The following is a 22,595-nucleotide window of genomic DNA, read 5'->3' as shown; positions in this document are numbered from 1 at the left end:
GCAGAGACCTGTGTGTAAATGTGCATGCGTCATTGAAGGTGTCAGGACAGACTGAGAAAGTAGTTAACAAGCTATAATAAGTTCTATGTGTTATCAGTTATGGGATAGATAACAGCAAGGAGGGTCTTTTAATTTTGCATAACGTGCTGGCTCAGCATCAACTGGAGTATTCTGACCAGTTCTCAGTGCTGCGTTTTATTTGAATGAAGTGAAGGCATTTTAGAAAGTGCAGAAAGGATTCACGAGGATGATTTCAGGCATGTAGAACTTCAGGTACATAAGCAGTTTGGCAAAGTTGTAAGTTTCTTTTGAGAAAAGAAGGTCAAGAGGAGATTTGACAGACATACGTAAAATTGTGAGGGCTCTGGACAGAATGAATATGGGGAAACTGTTCCCACTGGCAGAAAGATCAACATTGAGAGAGCACTGACATGAGGTAATTGGTATATCAATAATGGAGTAAAAAGGGAGAAATCTTTCTCTAGGAGAAAGTGAGGACTACAGATGCTGGAGATCATAGTTGAGAGTATGGTGCTGGAAAAGCACAGCAAGTCAGGCAACATCTGAGGAGCAGGAGAATCACCATTTCAGGCATAAGGCCTTCATCCGAATTTTTTTTCTGCATGGAGTGGTGATGATCTGGGATACACTGCTTGAGTACTGCAGGTGGGTTCAATTCAGCTTATTCAAGAGAGAATTGGATTGTCTGACATTAAACCTGCACAGGTACACAGGCAGAAGATGGGGGAAATGACGTGCCAGGGTTGAAATATTTGAGCTATAGGAAAAGGTCTAATAGGCTGGGGCTGTTTCCCCTGGAACGTTAGAGACTGAGGGATGACCTCACTGAGACTTTTAAAATCTTGTGGGACATGGATAACTAGACAAGGTTTTTTTTCCCTGGGATGGGAAGAGTCCAGAACTAGAGGACATAGGTTTAGGGTGAGAGAGGAAAATTGAAAAAGGACCTAAGGGGAAATTTCTTCCACAGAGAGGGTGGTGAGTGTATTGAATGAGCTGCCAGAGGAAGTAGTGGAGGCTAGTACAATCACAGCATTTAAAGGCATCTTGATGGGAATGTGAATAAGAAGGGTTTAGAGGGATATGGGCCAAGTGCTGGCAAGTGGGACTAGATTAGATTAGGATAGTTGGTTAGTATGGACGATCTGGACGGAAGGGTCTGTTCTATGACTATGATACCAGGTGAATTACTCATTCAGATGTGGCACTGACACGACAGGCTATAAGGCTTCCTTCAGAGCTGTTATGATTTTGAGGTTTGCTCTTATTATTGCAGACTTGCTGGTTGTCCCCAGTCCATCCTGTGCTACCAACAGTGTTAAGGTGAAGCAGTAACATGGCTGTAGAGGGGAAACCCCTCTCCCTCACCTGATGGTCCTCACCACGAAGTACACAACCACCAAGGCGGTGACAGCGACGAGCACATAGAGAGCCCGCTGAATCATCATCGTCGTCGTCTGTTCATCAGCAGGCACATTGCTGTTGTACTCGCCGTCCTTGATGGGTTTACCTCCGGCCGCTAGCCCAGGACTGCTACCGTTGCTGCTGCTGTTATTGCTGTTTACTTGCTGCACAGGGACCTTGTTGGGTAGGTTTTCTAGCATCCTCCCGTACGTCTTCGAATTGAACACCACGTCTCCGGCCCACATCAGCGGACAGAGCCAGAGCAACCGAGGCCCCAACAGCCACATGGCAAAGCCGCGGCTCAACCCGGGTGCGAGTCCAGCTCCGGCGCGAGGCCCAGTTCCCGCTCGAGGCCCGGCTATGGCGCGAGGCCCAGCCTGTAACCGTTACTGAGGGAGCGCGAGCAGTCTGACACTCAGGCCGGACGTGCAGCCGCTTGTTTATTTCTCCAGAGAATCCGCCACGTGGAGAACAAACAGGACATCAGGGAAATGCGGACTGGATCACAGTTTACTCCCGGTCTGGAATGGAGTTTACTCCTGGACTGGAACACAGTTTACTCGGTCTTGGACAGTGTTTACTCCCAGATTGTAACACTGTTTACTGCCAGAGTGGAATAGAGTTCACTCCAGACTGAAACACAGTTCACTCTGGACTGATTAGATTCCCTACGATATGGAAATAGGCCCTTCAGCCCAACAAGTCCACACCAACCCTCTGAAGAATAACCCTCCCAGACCTATATTTACACCTGACTAGTGCACCAATCACCGTGGGCAATTTTCCATGGCCAATTCACCTGACCTGCACATCTTTGGATTGTGGGAGGAAACTGGAATGGTGGAATCAAACCCAGGTCCCTGGTGCTGTGAGGCAGCAGTGCTAACCACTGAGCTGCCGCTGCCCCAGTTGGAAAAGTGTTTACTCCTGGACTGGAACATAGTTTACTCCCGCACTGGAATACAGTTCATTCCCAGACTGGAACACAGTTTACTTCCAGACTGGAACAGTGTTTACTCCTGGAGTGGAATAGAGTTTACTCTTGGACTGGAACACAGTTTACTCCCAGTCTGGAATAGAGTTTACTCCCACATTGGAACACAGTTTACTCCTGGATTGGAATAGAGTTCAACCCGGACAAGATCCCGAACTGGAATTGAGTTCACTCCAGGATAGAACATTAGACAGGGTCTTGCTTTGGGCTGCAATTCACCAAATATGGTCCTGTCCTCGGCACCAAATAACAGTGTGTGGTACTACCACAGCCTGTCTTGTCCTCTGTGCAAAACAGAAATATCTCATGATCCAGCCTGCCAGTCCTTTGGAGTGGACCTGTTTCATTAAAATATAGTACCTTGTTCCCTCTGTACTGGACTGAAATATGTTACAATCCAGCATGCTGTTCTGTCATCTGTAAAGAGAGTGGTGTATTAACAAAGTTAGCAACTGTCCTGTCTTCTGTAGTGGACATAATTATTACAGTCCAGCACCCTGTTCTGCCCACCAGCCTTTCGTGGTGTCTTCCTTTCAAGTGGAATTGTACTATAATACAGCACCCTGTCCTATCATTAGTGCCAAGCAGATATTTACTACAGTCCATCAGCCTTTCCTGTCCTCCATCCCTTGGATGAATATATTACAATCTCGCAGCTTCTATATTTGGCACAAAAGCAAGTTTCTGGATTACGACATGAGCTAAATGGGGTATGGGAAATAAGATTAGTGCGACTCAAAGATGGGTATGGGAAAAAAAGGTTTCATTACATTCAGCCCATCAAGTCTGCCCTGTTAATCAACAGGATTATGGCTGATTGAATACGCTGATGCCTTTTACCCACCCTCATCCACAGACCCCTGAATGCTATTGGTAATCAGGCAATAGTATAAAGTAGTAGTACAGGTAAATAATAATCAGGATGACAGAGCATAGAAGTAACAGAGTGGACCAGCAAATTTGTTCAAGGCAGGGAAAACTTATAAAAAGATAGAATTAAATGCAGCATTCATATGAAAATATCAATGAACTAATAGCACAAATTTTACATGATATAAAAGTTAAGGAGGAATGTGTGTTGCAAGGAAGATGTAAAACATTTACAAGGTGGATTCGGACAGACAGTGATTAGGCAAGAATATGGTGGTTGGAGTATAAAGTGAAAAATATGGTTTCATGTTCAAATTGTGGGACATTATTAGTGATAAAGTGTCATAAGGGCATTCAGAGAATGTAGAAAATTCAATTCATCGGATAGACAGGAAGATGATTTGTTGGAGGGGGATGAGTCTAAAACTAAAAGCATCACAACAAATCCAGAGTAACATCCTACTGATGATCCAGTAGCCAAAATGGCTCAGAATGAGTTCGTGAATTATTTGTCAGTTCCAAAAGATAATGAACCTTTGGCAAAAAGGATAGGGAGAGGCAATAATGTCTAAAATACACAGTTTTAAAGAGTGCATATGGAAAGATTGTCCTGGGTATAATAAGTGTAAAGGAGAAAGTGAGGACTGCAGATGCTGGAGATCAGATCTGAAAATGTGTTGGTGGAAAAGCGCAGCAGGTCAGGCAGCATCCAAGGAGCAAGAGAATTGACATTTCGTGCATGAGCCCTTCTTCAAGAATGAGGAAAATATGCCAAGCAGGCTAAGATAAAAGGTAGGGAGGAGGGACTTGGGGGAGGGGCGTTGGAAATGCGATAGGTGGAAGGAGGTTAAGGTGAGGGTGATAAGGTGAGGGTGATAGGCCGGAGTGGGGGTGCGGGCGGAGAGGTCAGAAAGAAGACTGCAGGTTAGGAAGGTGGTGCTGAGTTAGAGGGTTGGGACTGAGACAAGGTGGGGGGGGGGGGAATAGAAATGGAGAGGTCAAGGAAGGGGAGAGAGGAGTCTGAGACGGTCCAGGTAAATTTGAGTCGGGGTGGAAGGTGTTGGTCAAGTGGATGAACTGTTAAACTTCCTCGTGGGAGCACGAGGCAGCGCCGATACAATCATCGATGTAGCGGAGGAAAAGGTGGGGGGTGGTGCCAGTGTAGCTGCGGAAGGTGGACTGTTCCACATATCCTACGAAGAGGCAGGCATAGCTGGGGCCCATGGCTACTCCTTTGGTTTGGAGGAAGTGGGAGGATTGGAAAGAGATAAGTGTATAATATTAAGTGTAAAGTTTTGAATGTGACCGGGTATATTGAGAGAGTAGTCTGCAAATGGGTTCCAAGCTTTACTGCTTAATAATGCAGGGAAATTATACTGAACCTTTATAAAACACTGTTTAGGCCACATTGGTTTACCTCGCCAATTCCTTGGTCATCACAGTTTAGGAGGATTGCAGGAAAATACAAAACAGATTTATCAGAATGGTAGAAATATAGCTGTGAGATTTGGAATAATAAACAGGGTATTTTCTCCTCAGAGTAAAGGAGACTAAAGAGAGATTTCTTGGAGGTATACAGGATCATAACAAGGTTAGCTAAGGTGGAGAATAGTTGTTCCCATTATGGTACAAGGACTAAGAGGTACAGATTTAAGGCTTTGGCAAAAAGATCGTGAGACATGTAAGCAAGAATGCTTTTTATGCAGCAAGAGATAATAGCCTGGAATTTGCTGCTTATGTAGTGGTAGAAATGGAGATGCAGAATGAGTTAAAAAGAAAATTTGATAGACTCTTTTAAAGAAATTAAATTTACAGGGCTGTAAATAAAGAATGAGACTGATTCCATTCCTCTATGGAGAGCTAGCATGAACTCAGTGGGCCGAATGGCCTCCTCCTGTACTATAATTGCTCAATAGATTTTATTAGCCCTCTACGAGTGGATAGTATGGCAAGGAAAAATGAAAGGTGGAATGTCCATCATCTTCCTGTCGCCATGCTACACTCTCAGTGAGATGGAAGGTAGATGATGGCCCTCTCACCCAGAGGCCAGTTGAACCATTAGTTGGTAATTAGAGGCTTCCTCACATTGATATTAACATTTTAGCAGTGGCAGGAGGACTCTGCATGTTTGAGGAGACTCCCTGATGAAATCTGTACACTCAAGTTGGAGATGGATTCCTATTCAAGGATTCTGTGGCCTATGAAGGAGATCCTCTAGTGACAATTAGTGCCCCTTCCCTCTCCAATTCCACCTTACACTATTTGCCAGGCTGCTAGAATGGCCCCACGTGACTAATTATGGGTGGGGGATATAATTGACAGTCTTCCAGACACTCTGCTCTTCCAGATGGAATTTCAGCAGTGGCCACTGCTCCATGTAGTGCTGTTGAAGCTGTTGAGTTTCCCTGACTAGCCAACAGCAGTTGGATATGGGTGGTCATCCTGGTAATAACTAATTTGGTGCCTGACAAGGGGTGTGATGAAGCTGGATGTCCAGAAAATAGTTGAGTCAGGAATGTCCCGGCTTTCCAGTTCATGGTTAGGAACTTTGCCTCAATTACAAACTTCCCCTGTGACTATAAATATGTGATGTTGGAGTTGAAATTGAAATAGAAAGGAACGGATGATCTACTGTAGTCTTTATATCCTAATTTCTTGATTTTATAAGTAAATCATAGAATCCCCACAGTGTAAGCAGGCCATTCGGCCCATCATGTCCACACTGACCCTCCAAAGATCATCCCACCCAGACCAAGCTACTCACCCCTGTAACCCTGCATTTCCCCTTGCTAACCCACCTAGCCTGCACATCCAGGACTCTGTGGGAATTTTTTTTTTAGCATGCCAATCCACCTAACCTGCACATCTTCGGGCTATGGGAGGACATCAGAGCATCTGAAGGAAATCCACGCAGACACGGGGAGAATGTGCAAACTGCACACTGACAGTCATCTGAGGGTTGAATCGAACCCGGGTCCCGGTGCTGTGAGTCAGCAGTGCTAGCCACAGAGCCACACCCTGAGCCACTGTGCCGCCTTCTGAGCGACAGTGCTGCCTCCCATAGATGGGTTGTATGAACTTCTCCTGTGTTCTAAGTTCAGTATAATCCTAAAAAATGGTTGCATGTGCAGCAAAAGTATATACAACCAAAGCTTTTCTTAAGGCTCATTACAGAAAGCTGTATATTTACTTCAGGGATGGAAGTTGCTGTCCTGACCTGATCTGGCCTACATGTGGCTCTAGACCCATAGCATTGTGGTTGACTCTTAACTGGCCTCTGTGCAATTAGAGATGGGCAATATTCGCTGGTCCAACCAGCAATGCCCACATCCCATGAATTAATAAAACAAAGTCTTGGTACTTGCATGTTTTCCTTAAAAAAAGAACAGATTGATATCACAGCCTCTGGCCTGGACTTGCCATTCAGCAGCAATGCTGGGCTCATTGCCTGGTCCACTAAGTTTGCTGCAGGTCAGGCAGCACCCGAGGAGATAGAGAGTCGATGTTATGCCTGAAACATTGACTCTCCTGCTCCTCGAATGCTGCCTGACCTGCTGTGTTTTTCCAACACCATGCTTTTTGACCCTGCTCTTCAGCATCTGCAGTCCTCACTTTCTCCTCCACCAAGTTTCATGCATGCTGAGAGAACTGTCTGTTTTCACACGGTACGTTGGACCCCGACTGAAGCAGAAATAAGCCCGTGTAATCTCTCCAGTGTAAATTCAACAAGTGTATGAGAGTAAAAGGAAGTTCAGGACATTCTCCCCTATTTTACATAGTCAGGTGAGCTTATAAAGCTTTTAATGAGTGAATTAGTGATTGTATGTGTGAATTTGTGCATAATTGGAGCTGGGACAAAATGTTGGCTGAAGTGGAGAGGGAGAGTAAAGTAGATTTGAAGTTGTAGTGATGATGGCCAAGAGTCAGGTTGCGTGGGTAGTAGACTAGGGTTAGAGAGGGATAGCAGTGTGAAAGGAGGTTGGGTCAGGGGTTGAATGGTAGTGATGTGAGACTTATATTGGGTTGGGCAAGGAGGATTTTCGAATCAAGTCAAGAATTCATAATGGGAAAAAGTCAAGCCAGTCAGCGTGGTGGTGCGGTCATGTCAATTCAAGGGTGTCATAGTTCGGAGAGTGAGGCCATTCGGGTCAAGTGGCCTGATCTAATCTGGGGCAGTGATGGGGCAGTTGAAGGGACGAGGTGATCTCTGGTGTTTTGTTCAGTTACACTAGCTAATTCCTGAGCTTGACTTTGAGCTTGGTCAGATAGTAATCAGTGTAACATTTCCAAAGTAAGTATGGGGTACATTGTAGGTAGCACTGAGCTTAGGGAAAGAAACATTCATGGAGGATCCCAATCAAGAGGAATCAACCCATCAGAAGTATTAATGTTTTGGGCAATTTCTGCATGATAGAACCTCTGCACAACACTAACCCATGACATAATCTTAAATTCCGATTTTGCATCTTTGGTCATGAGAGGGTTTGGACTTATATCTCTGAACAAAGTCTTAAAACAATTTAGGTAAAAACAATGACTGCAGATGCTGGAAACCAGATTCTGGATTAGTGGTGCTGGAAAAGCACAGCAGTTCAGGCAGCATCCGAGAAGCAGTAAAATCGACATTTCGGGCAAAAGCCCTTCATCAGTGCCTGAAGGGTGGAGAGATAAGTGAGAGGAGGGTATGGTTGGGGAGAAAGTAGCATAGAGTACAATAGGTGAGTGGGGGAGGAGATAAAGGTGATAGGTCAGGGAGGAGGGTGGAGTGGATAGGTGGAAAAGAAGATAGGCGGGTAGGACAAGTCGTCGGGACAGTGCTGAGCTGGAAGTTTGGAACTGGGGTGAGGTGGGGGAAGGGGAAATGAGGAAACTGTTGAAGTCCAATTTAACTGTTGAAGAACAATTTAACCTACTTTCCCAATTTTTGCCAGCTGCCAATCGTGACACTCCCTGTCAGATGTAGATATCAAAGTTGGGGAAAAGATATAGATTACTCACAGTGTGGAGGTAAGGCAGAGATGGCTCGACACTTGCTTCTGCTCAATAGCCAGACATCCAGAGAAGTCTCCTTACTAATTGTAAATGGCTGACTGAAAGGATTGCTATTTCTATCTACACCAAATCAGTGGAAGAATTGGAGGATCAAATTTGCACTTTTTACTGAACATTTGTCTGATCCCCGTCTGCTGAGAGCAATGTCAATTTCTATGTGGAGCCCATAGTGGCACAGGTCTTGAACATAGGATCTTACACAGGGCTTATAGTCAAATTTTAAAAATGTTTTGTCAATTTGTTCCAAAACATTAGAAGGTTATGTGCAGACAACTTTAAGCAAGTCACCTACTGATCTTATAACTGCTAAACCTTCTACTGTCAGACAAGTCAGTGTGTTGAGGGACTGTCCAGCCACATTAGACAGGCAGGAAGCTGGAAGAACACAGCAAGGCAGGCTGCCTATTAAACCTTTATCAAATCCACAGCCTCAAGCATTGCTATGCAGGTAACAGCCAGAAAGCAGATGGAACCAGCGAGATATGAAGAGAAAAATATCGGTCCCTTACAGTCATAAACTGAAGAGGTTATAATGGGGAAAAGAAGAAGATAGCAGACTAATTTAATCCATTTTGTTTTGTTCTTCCTTCACAAACCTGTTCCCCCTTTGTCCAATGCATACCTTGACATGGTCCTGTCCCCCTTAGTTCAAGAACTCCCCACCGACGTTTGTGACACTACCCACGACCTCCACCTCCTCCATGATTTTCACTTCCCCGCCCCCCAATGCCTTATCTTCAACATGGACATCAGTCCTTATACACCTCCATGTTCCATCGTTTCCCGCTGAACCAACCAGTACCCTTCCACTGACACCCTCCTTCGACTGACTGAACTGGTCCTCACTCAGAACAACTTCTCTTTCCAATCCTCCAACTTCCTCCAAACCAAAGGAGTAGCCATGGGCACCCGTATGGGCCCCAGCTATGCCTGCCTGTTCATCAGATATGTGGAACAGTCCATCTTCCGCAGCTACTCTGGCACCACCCTCCACCTTTCCCTCCACTACATCGATGACTGTATCGGCGCTACCTCGTGCTCCCACGAGGAGGTTGAACACTTCATCCACTTTACTAACACCTTCCACCCCGACCTCAAATTTACCTGGACCGTCTCATTCTCCTCCCTCCCCTTCCTAGACCTCTCCATTTCTCTCGGACGACCGACTCAACATGGATGCTTATTATAAACAGACTGACTCCCACAGCTACCTAGATTATACCTCCTCCCACCCTGCCCCCTGTAAAAACGCCATCCCATATTCCCAATTCCTTTGCCTCCGCCGCATCTGCTCCCAGGAGGACCAATTCCAATACCGAACAACCCAGATGGCCTCCTTCTTCAAAGACCGCAATTTCCCCTCAGATGTGGTTGACAACGCTATCCACCACATCTCCTCCACTTCCCGCTCCTCTGCCCTTCAACCCCACCCCTCCAATCGCCACCAGGACAGAACCCCACTGGTCCTCACCTACCACCCCTCCAACCTCCAGATACATCGTATCATCCTTCGTCATTTCCGCCACCTCCAAACAGACCCCACCACCAAGGATATATTTCCCTCCCCTATCAGCATTCCGGAAAGACCACTCCCTCTGCGACTACCTCGTCAGGTCCACACCCCCCATCAACCCAACCTCCACTCCCGGCACCTTCTCCTGCAACCGCAAGAAATGCAAAACTTGTGCCCACACCTCCCCCCTCACTTCCCTCCAAGGCTCCAAGGGATCCTTCCACATCTGTCACAAATTTACCTGCGCCTCCACACACATCATTTACTGCATCCGCTGCACCCGATGTGGCATCCTCTACATTGGGGAGACAGGCCGCCTACTTGCGGAACGTTTCAGAGAACATCTCTGGGACACCCGGACCAACCAACCCAACCGCCCTGTGGCTGAACACTTTACCTCCCCCTCCCACTCTTCCAAGGACATGCAGATCCTTGGCCTCCTCCATCGGCAGACCATGACAACACGACGCCTGGAGGAAGAGCGCCTCATCTTCCAATTAGGAACCCTCCAACCACAAGGGATGAATGCAGATTTCTCCACCTTCCTCATTTCCCCTCCCCCCACTTTTTCTCAGTCCCAACCCTCGGATTCAGCACCGCCTTCTTGATCTGCAATCTTCTTCCCGACCTCTCCGCCCCCAACCCCTTGCCGACCTATCACCCTCAACTTAACCTCCTTCCACCTATCGCATTCCCAACACCCCTCCCCCAAGTCCCTCCTTCCTACCTTTTATCTTAGCCTGCTTGGCACACCCTCCTCATTCCTGAAGAAGGGCTTATGCCCGAAATGTCGATTCTCCTGCTCCTTTGATGCTGCCTGACCTGCTGCGCTTTTCCAGCAACACATTTTTCAGCTCTGATCTCCAGCATCTGCAGTCCTCACTTTCTGCCTTCACAAAGGTGAACACAAATAATGTTCCAAACATGTTGAGGAATGCAGGGTCATGTGAGAGGGAAGAACTGAAGGAAATCACTATTGATGCAGACCTGATGTTGGGAAATTGATGGAATTAATGGCTGATAAATTCCAAGTGCCTGATAGTAACATCCCAGAGTAGTTAAGGAAATGACTGTGGAGTTAGTGGATACATTGATGGTTATCGTTCAAAATTTTGTAGACTCTAGAACAGTCCCTATGGATTGCAGGGTAGTTAATGTCATCCCATTATTTAAAAAAAAGCAAGTAGGGAGGAAATTATAGACCAGTTAGTCTGATATGCTCGAGGAAAATGCTAGAGTTCATTATAAAAGATTTAATAGCAAAGCACTTGGAAAACAGGAGCAGGATCAGGCAACACCAGAGCAGATTTACAAAAGAAAATTGCGTGACAAATCTGCTGGATATTTGAGAGGATATAACTAGCAAAGTTAATAAGCGGGAGGCAATGAATGCAGTTTACTTGGAATTTCAGAAGATTTCCAATAAACTCAAACATAAGAGATAAGCCTGTAAAATTAAAGCAGATAGGATTTTGGGTAATGTACTGACATATGGAAACAACTTGATGGCAAACAGGAAACGAGAGAGGGATAAATGGGTCTTTTTCCAAGTAGCTGGCTGTGCCTAGTGGGGTACTGCAGGGATCAGTGCTTGGACGATAGGAACTAAATGTAATATTTCCAAGTTTGCAGATAAAACAAAGCTATGTGGGAGGGGGAACTGTGGAAAGGATACAGAGATGCTTCAGTGTGATTTGGATAAATTGTGCAAATAGGCAAGTGCATGGCAGATGAAGTACAATGTGAATAAGTATGAGGTTATCTACTTTGGTTGCAAAAACAGGAAGACAACTTATTATTTGAATGGTGATATGGGAAGGGACAGCTGCAATGAGAGCTGGGTGTCCTTGTGCACAATGTGCTGAAAGTACACTTGCAGGAGCAGCAGGTGATTAAGAAGATAAATGATATGTTGGCCTCCGTAGTGACAGTATTTGAGTACATGAGTAGGAATTGTATAGGGCTTTGGTAAGACCACACCTGGAGTATTATAGTCTGTTTTGCTCTTCTTATTCATGGAAAGATGTTCTGGCTATGAATGAAGAGTAATGCAGGTTTAGCATACTGATTCCTGGGATGGTAGGACTGATGTATGAAGATCTTGGGAGATCATGTGGTGGCTGTACAGGACTTTAGTTAGGCCACTCTTGGAATATTGCATACAATCCTGGTCTCCTTCCTATCAGAAGCATGTTCTGAAACTGGAAAGGATTCAGAAAAGATTTACAAGGATGTTGCCAGGGTTGGAGAATCTGAGCTACAGGGAGAGGCTGAACAGGTTGGGGCTGTTTTCCCTAGAGTGTCGGAGGCTGAGGGGTGACCTTATAGAGGTTTACAAAATTATGAGGGGCATGGACAGGATAAATAGACAATGTCTTTTTCCTGGGGTCGGGGAGTCCAGAACTAGAGGGCATAGGTTTAGGGTGAGAGGGGAAAGATATAAAAGAGATCTAAGGGGCAATTTTTTCTCACAGAGGGTGGTATATGTATGGAATGAGCTGCCAGAGGAAGTGGTGGAGGCTGGTACAATTGGAACATTTAAGAGGCATTTGGATGGGTATATGAATAGGAAGGGTTTGGAGGGATATGGGCCGGGTGCTGGCAGGTGGGACTAGATTGGGTTGGGATATCTGCTCGGCATGGACGGGTTTGTTTCCATGCTATACATCTCTATGACTCTATGACTCTAATGTCTGGAGCACAGGCCTTCCTTGCTGCATTTCCGATTCCAGTTTTCACTTTCTTGCTTTGTTATGCTTTCATCATCCTGTTTTTCCACAATTATAGTGAGGTTCCTTTGTAGGACAAATTCATTCAGTGTACCAGAGACCAATTATTTGTGAGAGTCTTGGGACAGAGTTTGCTGTGAGGCATTCTCAGCAAAGACATATGAAGTGCTGTTTTAAAATCCCGGTGGTATGCTCAATAATCATTCAAGCTGCAGCATGGGTTTCATTACACTCTGCACTTACACTTTGCTGATGCAAAAATATTATGAGACCTGATTTGGAGATGCTGGTGATGTACTGAGGTGGACAAAGTTAATAATCACACAACACCAGATTATAGTCCAACAGGTTTATTTGGAAGCACTACCTTTCGGACCGCTGCTCCTTCTTCTGATGAAGGAGCATGCTTGAACGCTAGTGCTTCCAAGCAAGCCTGTTGGACTATAACCTAGTGTTGTGTGATTTTTAATTATGAGACCTGTCAGCAAAGCTAGTTTTATGTATTCATAGGCATTTACACCACAGATGAAGGACATTCAGTCCAACTGTTAGTTCTTTGCCAAATCAGTCCTAATCATAAGCTAGCACCTTGTTCTCTCCATCTTTGACATCCTCGTGAATTTACAATCTATGCTTAAAATTACACCAGTTATCCTAACTGTGTTCTAATTGATGTTTTGCGTGAATTTATCATTACAGTTTTATTTTTGTACACCATGTCCCTATTTATAGAATCCAAAATGCCGTTGCCTTTTTCTGTGGCTTTATCCATTTTACATTTATAACAATGATATATTTGAAGCTCTCTAATGATCCACAGCGTTCAGCATCTTTGCTTCAAACGTTTATTCCAATTCCTTACTTTGTTCGAGAATTAGAGCGATTTTAATTCTTCTGCTCTTTCAAAAAATGTGACATAGATGATTACCTTAAATGAAGATCCAAAAGCAGATTCCAAGCAACAGACATTTATCTTTATAATTTACCATAAAACCATAAGACATTGGAGCAGAGATAGGCCATTCAGCCCATCGAGTCTGCTCTGCCATTCATACCTAATTTGATATCATTAATTCTGATCTGACTATCTTGGCCTTGAATATACTTAATGACTCAACCTCAATAGTCCTATGTGGTAAAGAACTCCACAGAATCACTCCTGTCTGAGAGAAGGAACCCCTCTTCACCTCTGCCATAAATGTGTGACACCTTATATTAAGATTATGCTTTCTGGTCATAGATTCTTCCACAAGGGGAGACAATTTCTCTGCATTTACCTTGACAGGTCATCTAAGAATGTATGTTTCAAAAAGGTCATCTTTCAAAACTCCAATGAGAACAGCTCGAACCATCTCGACCTCTCCTCTTCCATGCACAGTTTGAATCTAATGAACCTTCACTGGATTGTCTCCATTGCCAATATTCCTTACCTCAGATAAGGGGCCGAAATGAGTTCACAGTATTCCAGCTGTGGACTGACTAGAGTCTTGTATAGTCTTTGTATGCTGCCAATCTTGTTGAATTTCTCTAGCAATTTTGTTTTATTTCAGATCTACAGCATTCATAGTTATTTATTTTATTCCATTTGGCTGTTGAAATTGGATGCTAGCTTTTTGTGATTCATGAACAAGTACTCCCCAATCTCTTTGATCTGCAGCTTTCCATAGTTTTTAATCAATTTAAATAATATTGCATGCTGGAGGAATCATATCAGTGGAACAAAATCCATTCCAGGAAGTAGTATTAGTGTGTAGATAGTTAAATTGACAAGATGCGACCACTGATGCTTCACAAGGATCTGTGGTAGAGCCTCAAGTATTCACATTATTTATTAACAACTTGCATAATGGCGTAGAAAGTCATATATGCAAATTTGCTGATGATGCAAAGTTAAGCAGTACTGTAAACAGTGTGGATGTTAGCTTAAAATTACAAAGGGATATTGATAGACTTGCTGAGTGGACAAAATTATGGCAGATGGAGATCAATGTAAGCAAGTGTAAGGTTATCCATTTTGGGGTAAGAAAGGATAAATCAGAGTACTTTCTAGATGGTCTTACAATAGCTGTCCAAAGAGATTTAGAAATTGAGGTCATTAAAATACCACAAACAAATGCAAAAAATAACAAGATAGCTAATGGAACGCTGGCCTTTATATCTATAGGACTACGCTATGTGGATGGAGAAGTTATGCTACAATTATACAAAACTCTGGTTAAACTTGGAGTAGTATGAGCAGATCTGGGCAACACATCTTAGGGAGGATATATTGGCCTTGGAGGGAATACAATATATACTTACAAGATACCCGGACTTTCATGGTTAATTATGAGGAGAGGTTATACAAATTAGGCCTGTTTCCTCGAGAATTTGAAAGTTAAGGAGTGATTAGATCAAAGTCTTTAAGATAGTAACAGGAAAAGACAGGATTGATAAGGATAAAGTATTTCCACTATTTGATGATTCTCGAACAAGAGGGAAAAAAATCTTAGAATTAGGTCTGTTGAAAAGAGATGTTAGGAAGCATCTCCATGCACAGAGTGGTAAATGTTTGGAACTCTCTTCCATAAGTGGCAGTGGACGCAATTGTTAATTTAAAATCTAATATGGATAAATTGTTGATAGGTAAATGTGTTAAGGGATACGGGTTAGGAAAGTCAGGTGTACAGAGTTAGGCCATAGATCAGCCATGATCTCATTGAACGGTGCGCCAGACTTAAGGGCTGAATGAACTACTCCTGTTCCAGCTTCTTATACAGTAATCTAGGAGAGCTGCAGGACATCTAGAATTGTATTATCTCATCATGTTCCTTCTATTAATCAGGGACAAAAGTCACATGCATGTTGGGTTTGCAGTACTGTATATCTCTGAGTTCCCTTATCTGACATCAGTTCATCTAAAAAATAGGATTCTTTCTGTTCATTATTGTAAGACAAGTTATATTGGTCCTTTAACAATATCTGTACAATCTTTTGATCTCATCTTTTCATGTGCACGATCTTGATGAACCGATCTTCAAACTCATATCCTGTCCACTAGTGCATTGCCTCATTCAGCCTTCAACACATCAGTCCACCTTTATCTAATGTCAATACAATGAAGTCCATATCCTTGCTGTTTGTCTTTTGGATTAATTTTACAACAGTCACCTCATTGGCCTTTTGAGGTCCATTTTACACAAATCCCACTTCATTTAAAGTTCCTCAGATCAATACTTATCCTGCATAAATCCCTACCAATCCCTAATTTCCAATGCTTGCTAGCATTTCTTCAGTCTCTATCTTTTAGCACAATAAGTTTAACATGCTCATCCTAGTCTTGAATTCCTTTGTTGCCTTGGCAAGTCCTAATTCTGTAGCTTCCTTCATCCTTTTTCCCTTCTTGAAGCATTTAATTTTCTCAACCGTGTCCATGATATAGTTCCTTGATATTCTGCACTGTCATTACTGCTAAATCCTTTCATCAGCCCGTCCAATCCGTTTTTGATATTCACCAAGCTTGTGGCTATCAGATCGCAACATGTGTTCCATGATACATATATAAAAAATGCAATATGAATAAAACAAATATGCCAAATTTTAGAAATAGTCTCAACAATGAAAATCAACACATTCATTACTGGAGTGGGGACAGCAGCTTCAAAAGAGCATTGCAATTGACTGTTCTGCAAAGCAAACCTATGTCTACATTTGCAAAGAGTAGTATCAGTGTGTCAACTGATGTGTTCTATTTTTGACAGAGTGCTTCAGTTTATTTATAAAACATTCTTCAGGAATAAATTGTCTCTATTCTATCAGTGTTGGCATTTTAGGACAACGCTTACCAAACTATTTTTCAGTGTGACCCAATTTTAACAGATTAATGTAACCCCAGCTGTCAGCAAAATTACAAGTATTACAACCAGATGGGGAGGAATGAAATGGCTCCCCCCTTTTCAACTTACTTGGTTGATCGCAAAAAAAAGACACAATAATCTTTCGTGCTACTTATTAAACCTGAGAAAAATAACAAAGAAATAGCATCAAACCTACACACAAACACATGCACAAATTTAAAAAGGGGACAGAATACAGCTCAGGAAATTTGACATGTCCATAAGGACCCTCACCAACTTCGACAGTATGCACCATTGAAAGCATACTTTCTGGGTACATAATGGCCTGGTACAGCAACTACTCTGCCCAAGACTGTAAGAAACTACAGAAGGTGGTGTGCAGACCGTCATGGAAGCTAATCTCCCATCCATGGACTCCATGTATGTGTTTCGTTGCTGCAGATACGCTGACTAAATCATTAAAGACTCATCCCACCCCGGTAATACTCTCCTACAACCTCTTCCATCAGGAGGAAGTGAGGACTGCAGATGCTGGAGATCAGAGTCAAACAAGTGGTGCTGGAAAAGTGCAGCCAGTCAGGTATCATCCAAGGAGCAGAAGAGCATAAGCTCTTCATCAGGAATGTTGGGGAGAGTGTGGCAAGAGGCTGAGAGATAAATGGGATGGGGGTTGGGGCTGGTAAGGTAGCTGGGAATGTGAGAGGTAGATGAAGGTGGGGGGTGACGGTGATAGGTCGGAGCGGTGGGTGTAATAGATAGATGGGAAGGAAGATGGACAGGTAGGACAGTTCAAGAGGAAGATGCCGAGTTGGAGAGTTGGATCTGGGATAAGGTGGGGAGAAGGAAGATAGGAAACTGGTGAAGTTGACATTGATGTCGTGTAGTTCAAAGGTCCCAAGGTGGAAGATGAGGTGTTCTACCTCCAGGCGTTGGGTAGCTAGACTTTAGCAGTGGAGGAAGCCCAGGACTTGCATGTCCTTGGCTGAGTGGACGGGGGAGTTGAAATGTTCAGCCACATGGCAGTGGGGTTGTTTAGTGCATGTGTCTCCGAGATGTTCTTTGAAATGTTCTGCAAGTTGGCATTCTGTCTCCCCAGTGTAGAGGAGACAGATGGATGATATGTGTAGAGGTGCAGGGAAATCTCTGCTGGATGTGGAAGAATCCTTTGCGGCCTTGGATGCAGGTGAGGGTGGAGGTGTGGGTGCAGGTTTTACATTTATTGCAAGGGAAGGTGCTGGGAGCGGAGGGTGGGTTGGTGGGGGCCGTGGACCTAACAAGGGAGTCATGGAGGGAATGGTCTCTGTGGAACACAGATAGGGGTTTGGAGAATAATAGACAATAGACAATAGGTGCAGGAGTAGGCCATTCTGCCCTTCGAGCCTGCACCACCATTCAATATGATCATGGCTGATCATCCTTAATCAGTATCCTGTTCCTGCCTTATCTCCATAACCCTTGATTCCGCAATCCTTGAGAGCTCTATCCAACTCTTTCTTAAATTAATCCAGAGACTGGGCCTCCACTGCCCTCTGGGGAAGAGCATTCCGCACAGCCACCACTCTCTGGGTGAAGAAGTTTCTCCTCATCTCTGTCCTAAATGGTCTAGCCCATATTTTTAAGTTGTGTCCTCTGGTTCAGCACTCACCCATCAGCGGAAACATGTTTCCTGCCTCCAGAGTGTCTAATTCTTTAATAATCTTATATGTCTCAATCATATCCCCTCTCAGTCTTCTAAACTCAAGGGTATACAAGCCCAGTCTCTCCAGTCTTTCAGTGTAAGGTAATCCCACCATTTCAGGAATTGACCTCGTGAACTTATGCTGCACTTCCTCAATAGCCAGAATGTCTTTCCTCAAATTTGGAGACCAGAACTGCACATAGTACTCCAGGTGTGGTCTCACCAGGGCCCTGTACAGCTGCAGAAAAACCTCTTTGCTTCTATACTCAATCCCTCTTGTTATGAAGGCCTGTATGCTATTAGCCTTCTTCACTACCTGCTGCACCTGCATGCTTACCTTCATTGACTGGTGTACAAGAACACCCAGATCTCTCTGTACTGCCCCTTTACCTAAATTGATTCCATTTAGGTAGTAATCTGCCTTCCTGTTCTTGCCACCAAAGTGGATAACCATATATTTATCCACATTAAACTGCATCTGCCATGCATCTGACCACTCACCTAACTTGTCCAGGTCACCCTGTAATCTCCTAACATCCTCATCACATTTCACTCTGCCACCCAGCTTAGTATCATCAGCAAATTTGCTAATGTTATTACTAATACCATCTTCTATATCATTAACATATATTGTAAAACGCTGCAGTCCTCGTACTGATCCCTGCGGTACCCCACTGGTCACTGCCTGCCATTCCAAAATGGAGCCGTTTATCACTACTCTTTGTTTCCAATCAGCCAACCAACTTTCAATCCAAGTTAGTACTTTGCCCCCAATACCATGCACCCTAATTTTGCTCACTAACCTCCTATGTGGGACTTTATCAAAAGCTTTCTAAAAGTCCAGGTACACTACATCTACTGGATCTCTCGCGTCCATCTTCAGAGTTACATCCTCAAATAATTCCAGAAGATTAGTCAAGCATGATTTCCCCTTCATAAATCCATGCTGCCTCTGACCTATCCTGTTACTACTATCCAGATGTGTCGTAATTTCATCCTTTATAATAGACTCCAGCATCTTTCCCACCACTGAGGTCAGACTAACTGGTCTATAATTTCCTGCTTTCTCTCTCTCACCTTTCTTAAAAAGTGTTATAACATTAGAGACCCTTCAATCTGTAGGAACTGATCCCGAATCTATCGATCTCTGGAAAATAATCACCAACGCATCCACGATTTCTCGAGCCACCTCCATCAGTACCCTGGGATGTAGACCATCAGGCCCTGGGGACTTATCAACCTTCAGACCTAACAGTCTCTCCAACACTAATTCCTGGCAAATATAAATTCCCTTAAGTTCAGGTCCTTCAACCACTGTTACCTCAGGGAGATTGCTTGTGTCTTCCCCAGTGAACACAGATCTGAAGTACCAATTCAATTCTTCTGCCATTTCTTTGTTCCCAGTAATATATTCCCCTGTTTCTGTCTTCAAGGGCCCAATTTTAGTCATATCCATTTTTTTGATTTCACATACCTAAAAAAACTTTTACTATCCTCCTTTATATTATTGGCCAGTTTACCTTCGTACCTCATTTTTTCTCTGCGTATTTCCTTCTTAGTAATCCTCTGTTGTTCTTTAAAAGCTTCCCAGTCCTCCGTTTTCCCACTTATCTTTGCTATGTTATACTTTTTCTCTTTTAACTTTATATGTTTCTTAACTTCCCTCATCAGCCACGGCCACCCATGCCTCCTCCTAGGATCTTTCTTCCTTTTTGGAATGAACTGACCCTGCAACTTCTGCGTTATACACAGAAATATCCGCCATTGTTCCTCCACTGTCATCCCTGCTAAGGTATTGCACCATTGAACTTTGACCAGCTCCTCCCTCATAGCTCCATAGTTCCCTTTATTCAACTGAAAAATTGTCACTTCCGATTGTACCTTGTCCCTCTCAAATTGCAGATTGAAGCTTATTGTATTATGGTCACTACTTCCCAATGGCTCCTTCACTTCGAGGTCACTGACCAATTCTGGTTCGTTACACAATACCAGATCCAAAATTGCCTTCTCCCTGGTTGGCTCCAGCACCAGCTGTTCTAAGAATCCATCTCTGAGGCACTCCACAAAGTCTCTTTCTTGAGGTCCAATACCATCCTGATTCTCCCAGTCTACCTGCATGTTGAAATCCCCCATAACAACTGTAGTAACATCTTTACGACCGACAAATTTCAGCTCTTGATTTAACTTACGTCCGACTTCCAGACTACTGTTTGGGGGCCTGTAGATAACTCCCAAGAGGGTCCTTTTACCCTTAGTATTTCTCAGCTCTATCCACACTGACTCTACATCCCCTGATTCTAGGTCCCCCCACTCAAGGGACTGAATATCATCCCTTACCAACATGGCCACCCACGGTCTCTGCCCGTCAGTCTGTCCTTAAGATAGCACGTGTAGCCTTGAATATTCATTTCCCAAGCCCTGTCCACTTGAAGCCACAATATTGTATCTACCAATTTCCAAAAGAGCCTCAAGCTTATCTATCTTATTTCTAATGCTTCGTGCATTCATGTATAGTATTTTAAATTTGTTACTGCCCTCACCCTTCCCATCAACTCCTATTTCACTCAACCTTACAGCATGATCCCTTTCTGAGTTTTCTGCCTCATTGATACAGTTGTCTTTCTTGACTTCCCTTGTTCTAACTTTCCCTCCAATTTCCTTCTTAAACATCCAGTTTGTCCCCTCCCCCCCCCGGTACTTAGTTTAAACATAGCTGTGTTGCAGTAGCAAACCTGCCTGTCAGAATGCTGGTCCCTAACCTATTAAGGTGCAAACCGTCTCTCTTGTAGAGTTTATGCTTACCACAAAACATACCCCAGTGATCCAAGAATTTAAATCCTTGCTTCCTGCACCAGTTCCCCAGCCGCATGTTCAAGTCCATTATCTCCCTGTTTCTGACCTCACCAGATAATATATCTCTTGTTGTGGGGGCTGTTTGTAGGTGGCAGAAATGGCAGAGGATGATGCGTTGTATCTGGAGGTTGTTGGCGTGGAAGATGAGGACCAAGGAAGTTCTGTCCTTGCTGCAATTGGAGGGGTAGGATTCAAGGGCGGAGGTGCAGGAAGTGGAGGAGATGTGCTGGAGGGCATTGTTGACCATATAGGAGGGGAAATTATGGTCTTGGAAGAAGGAGGCCATCTGGGCTGATCTAAAGTGGAATTGATCCTCCTGGAAGCAGATATGTTGGAGACAGAGGAATTAGGAGTAAGGGATAGCATCTTTACAGCAGGCAAGCTGGGAGGAGGTGTAGTCCAGGTACCTGTGGGAGTTGGTGGTTTTGAAGTAGATGTCTATGTTTAGTCAGTTGCTGGAAATGGAGATGGAGAGGTTCATGAAGAGGAGGGAGATGTCTGAGATGGTCCAGGTGGACTTGAGGTCAGGGTGGAAGTTGATGAACTGTTCAACCTCTGAGTGGGAGCACAAAGTGGTCCCAATACATTCATCAATTTAGCGGAGGAAAAAGTGGAAAATCATGGCAGTGTAGGTGTGGAAGATGGACAGTTCCACATACCTGATGAAGAAGCAGGCATAGCTGGGGCCCATGCGGTCCCCATGGCTACCCCTTTGGTATGGAGGAAGTGGGAGAATTCAAAAGAGAAATTGTTGAGGGTGAGGACCCGTTCAGCCAATTAAATGAGTGTGTCAGTGGAAGGGTGCTGGTTGGGTCGGTGGGAGAGGAAGAAATGGAGGGCTGGGAGCCCTTCGTCATGGCAGATGGATGTGTATAGGGACTGGATGACCATGGTGAAGATGAGGTATTGGGGGGCAGGGAACCAAAAGTCATGGAGGAGTTGGAGGATTTGGGTGGTGTCTTGCCTGTATGTGGGGAGATGCTGGACCAAGTGGGACAGGATGGTGTCAAGGTATGTGGAGATATATTTGGTGGAGCAGGAGTAGGCTGACACAATGGGCCAACTGGAGCAGTCAGGTTTGTGAATTTTGGGTACGATGTAGAATCGGGCAGTACGGGGTTCCCGGACTATGAAATTGGAGGCTGTTGGTGGGAGATCTTCTGAGGTGATGAGAAGTTGTGGATGGCCTGGAAGATGATAGTTGGGTGATGAGAGGTGAGGTTGTGGTCAAGACGGCAGTAGGAGGAGGTGTCAGTGAGTTAGCGCCTGGCTTCAGCGGTGTAGAGGTCAGTGCGCCAAACTACCACTGTGCTCCCTTTGTCTGCTGATTTGATGGTGAGGTTGGGGCTAGAGTGGAGGCAGTGGAGGGCTGCATGTTGTGAGGGTGCGAGGTTGGAGTGGATGAGAGGAGTGTACATGTTGAGGTGTCAACATCACGGCTGCAGTTGGTGATGAAGAGATCAAGGGCAAGTAAAAGACAAGCACTTGGTATCCATGTGGATAGAGTGTATTGGAGGCGGGAGAAGGAGTCTTCGGAGGGTGGGCGGGAATCCTGATGGAAAAAGTAAGCAAAGAGGCGGAGGCGGTGGAAGATAATTTCGATGACGCAACGCATGCTGAATTTGTTGTTCTGGAAACGTAGAGG

At 44.4% G+C, this 22,595-nt stretch overlaps 1 protein-coding gene across 4 annotated transcripts in view; it reads right to left on the bottom strand.

The window, feature by feature from the left end:
• Positions 1-2,270, bottom strand: part of LOC140484775 (membrane protein FAM174A-like) — a 34,166-nt gene extending 31,896 nt beyond the window's left edge. Inside the window, exon 1 of one of the 4 annotated variants that reach the window (XR_011962328.1) lies at positions 1,390-2,260. Coding sequence is in view for 3 of the 4 variants with exons in the window: in XM_072583595.1 (XP_072439696.1) it covers positions 1,390-1,712 (323 nt within the window). In the remaining variant the exon portion in view is untranslated. Of the gene's footprint in view, positions 1-1,389 lie in introns of all 4 variants that reach the window. The other 3 variants (XM_072583595.1, XM_072583597.1, XM_072583596.1) reach the window with 3 other exon arrangements.
• Positions 2,271-22,595: the final 20,325 nt, after the last annotated feature.

Source organism: Chiloscyllium punctatum, chromosome 2, assembly GCF_047496795.1.
Source record: "Chiloscyllium punctatum isolate Juve2018m chromosome 2, sChiPun1.3, whole genome shotgun sequence".
Lineage (NCBI taxonomy): Eukaryota > Metazoa > Chordata > Chondrichthyes > Orectolobiformes > Hemiscylliidae > Chiloscyllium > Chiloscyllium punctatum.
This window is presented reverse-complemented; position numbering and strand designations above follow the sequence as displayed.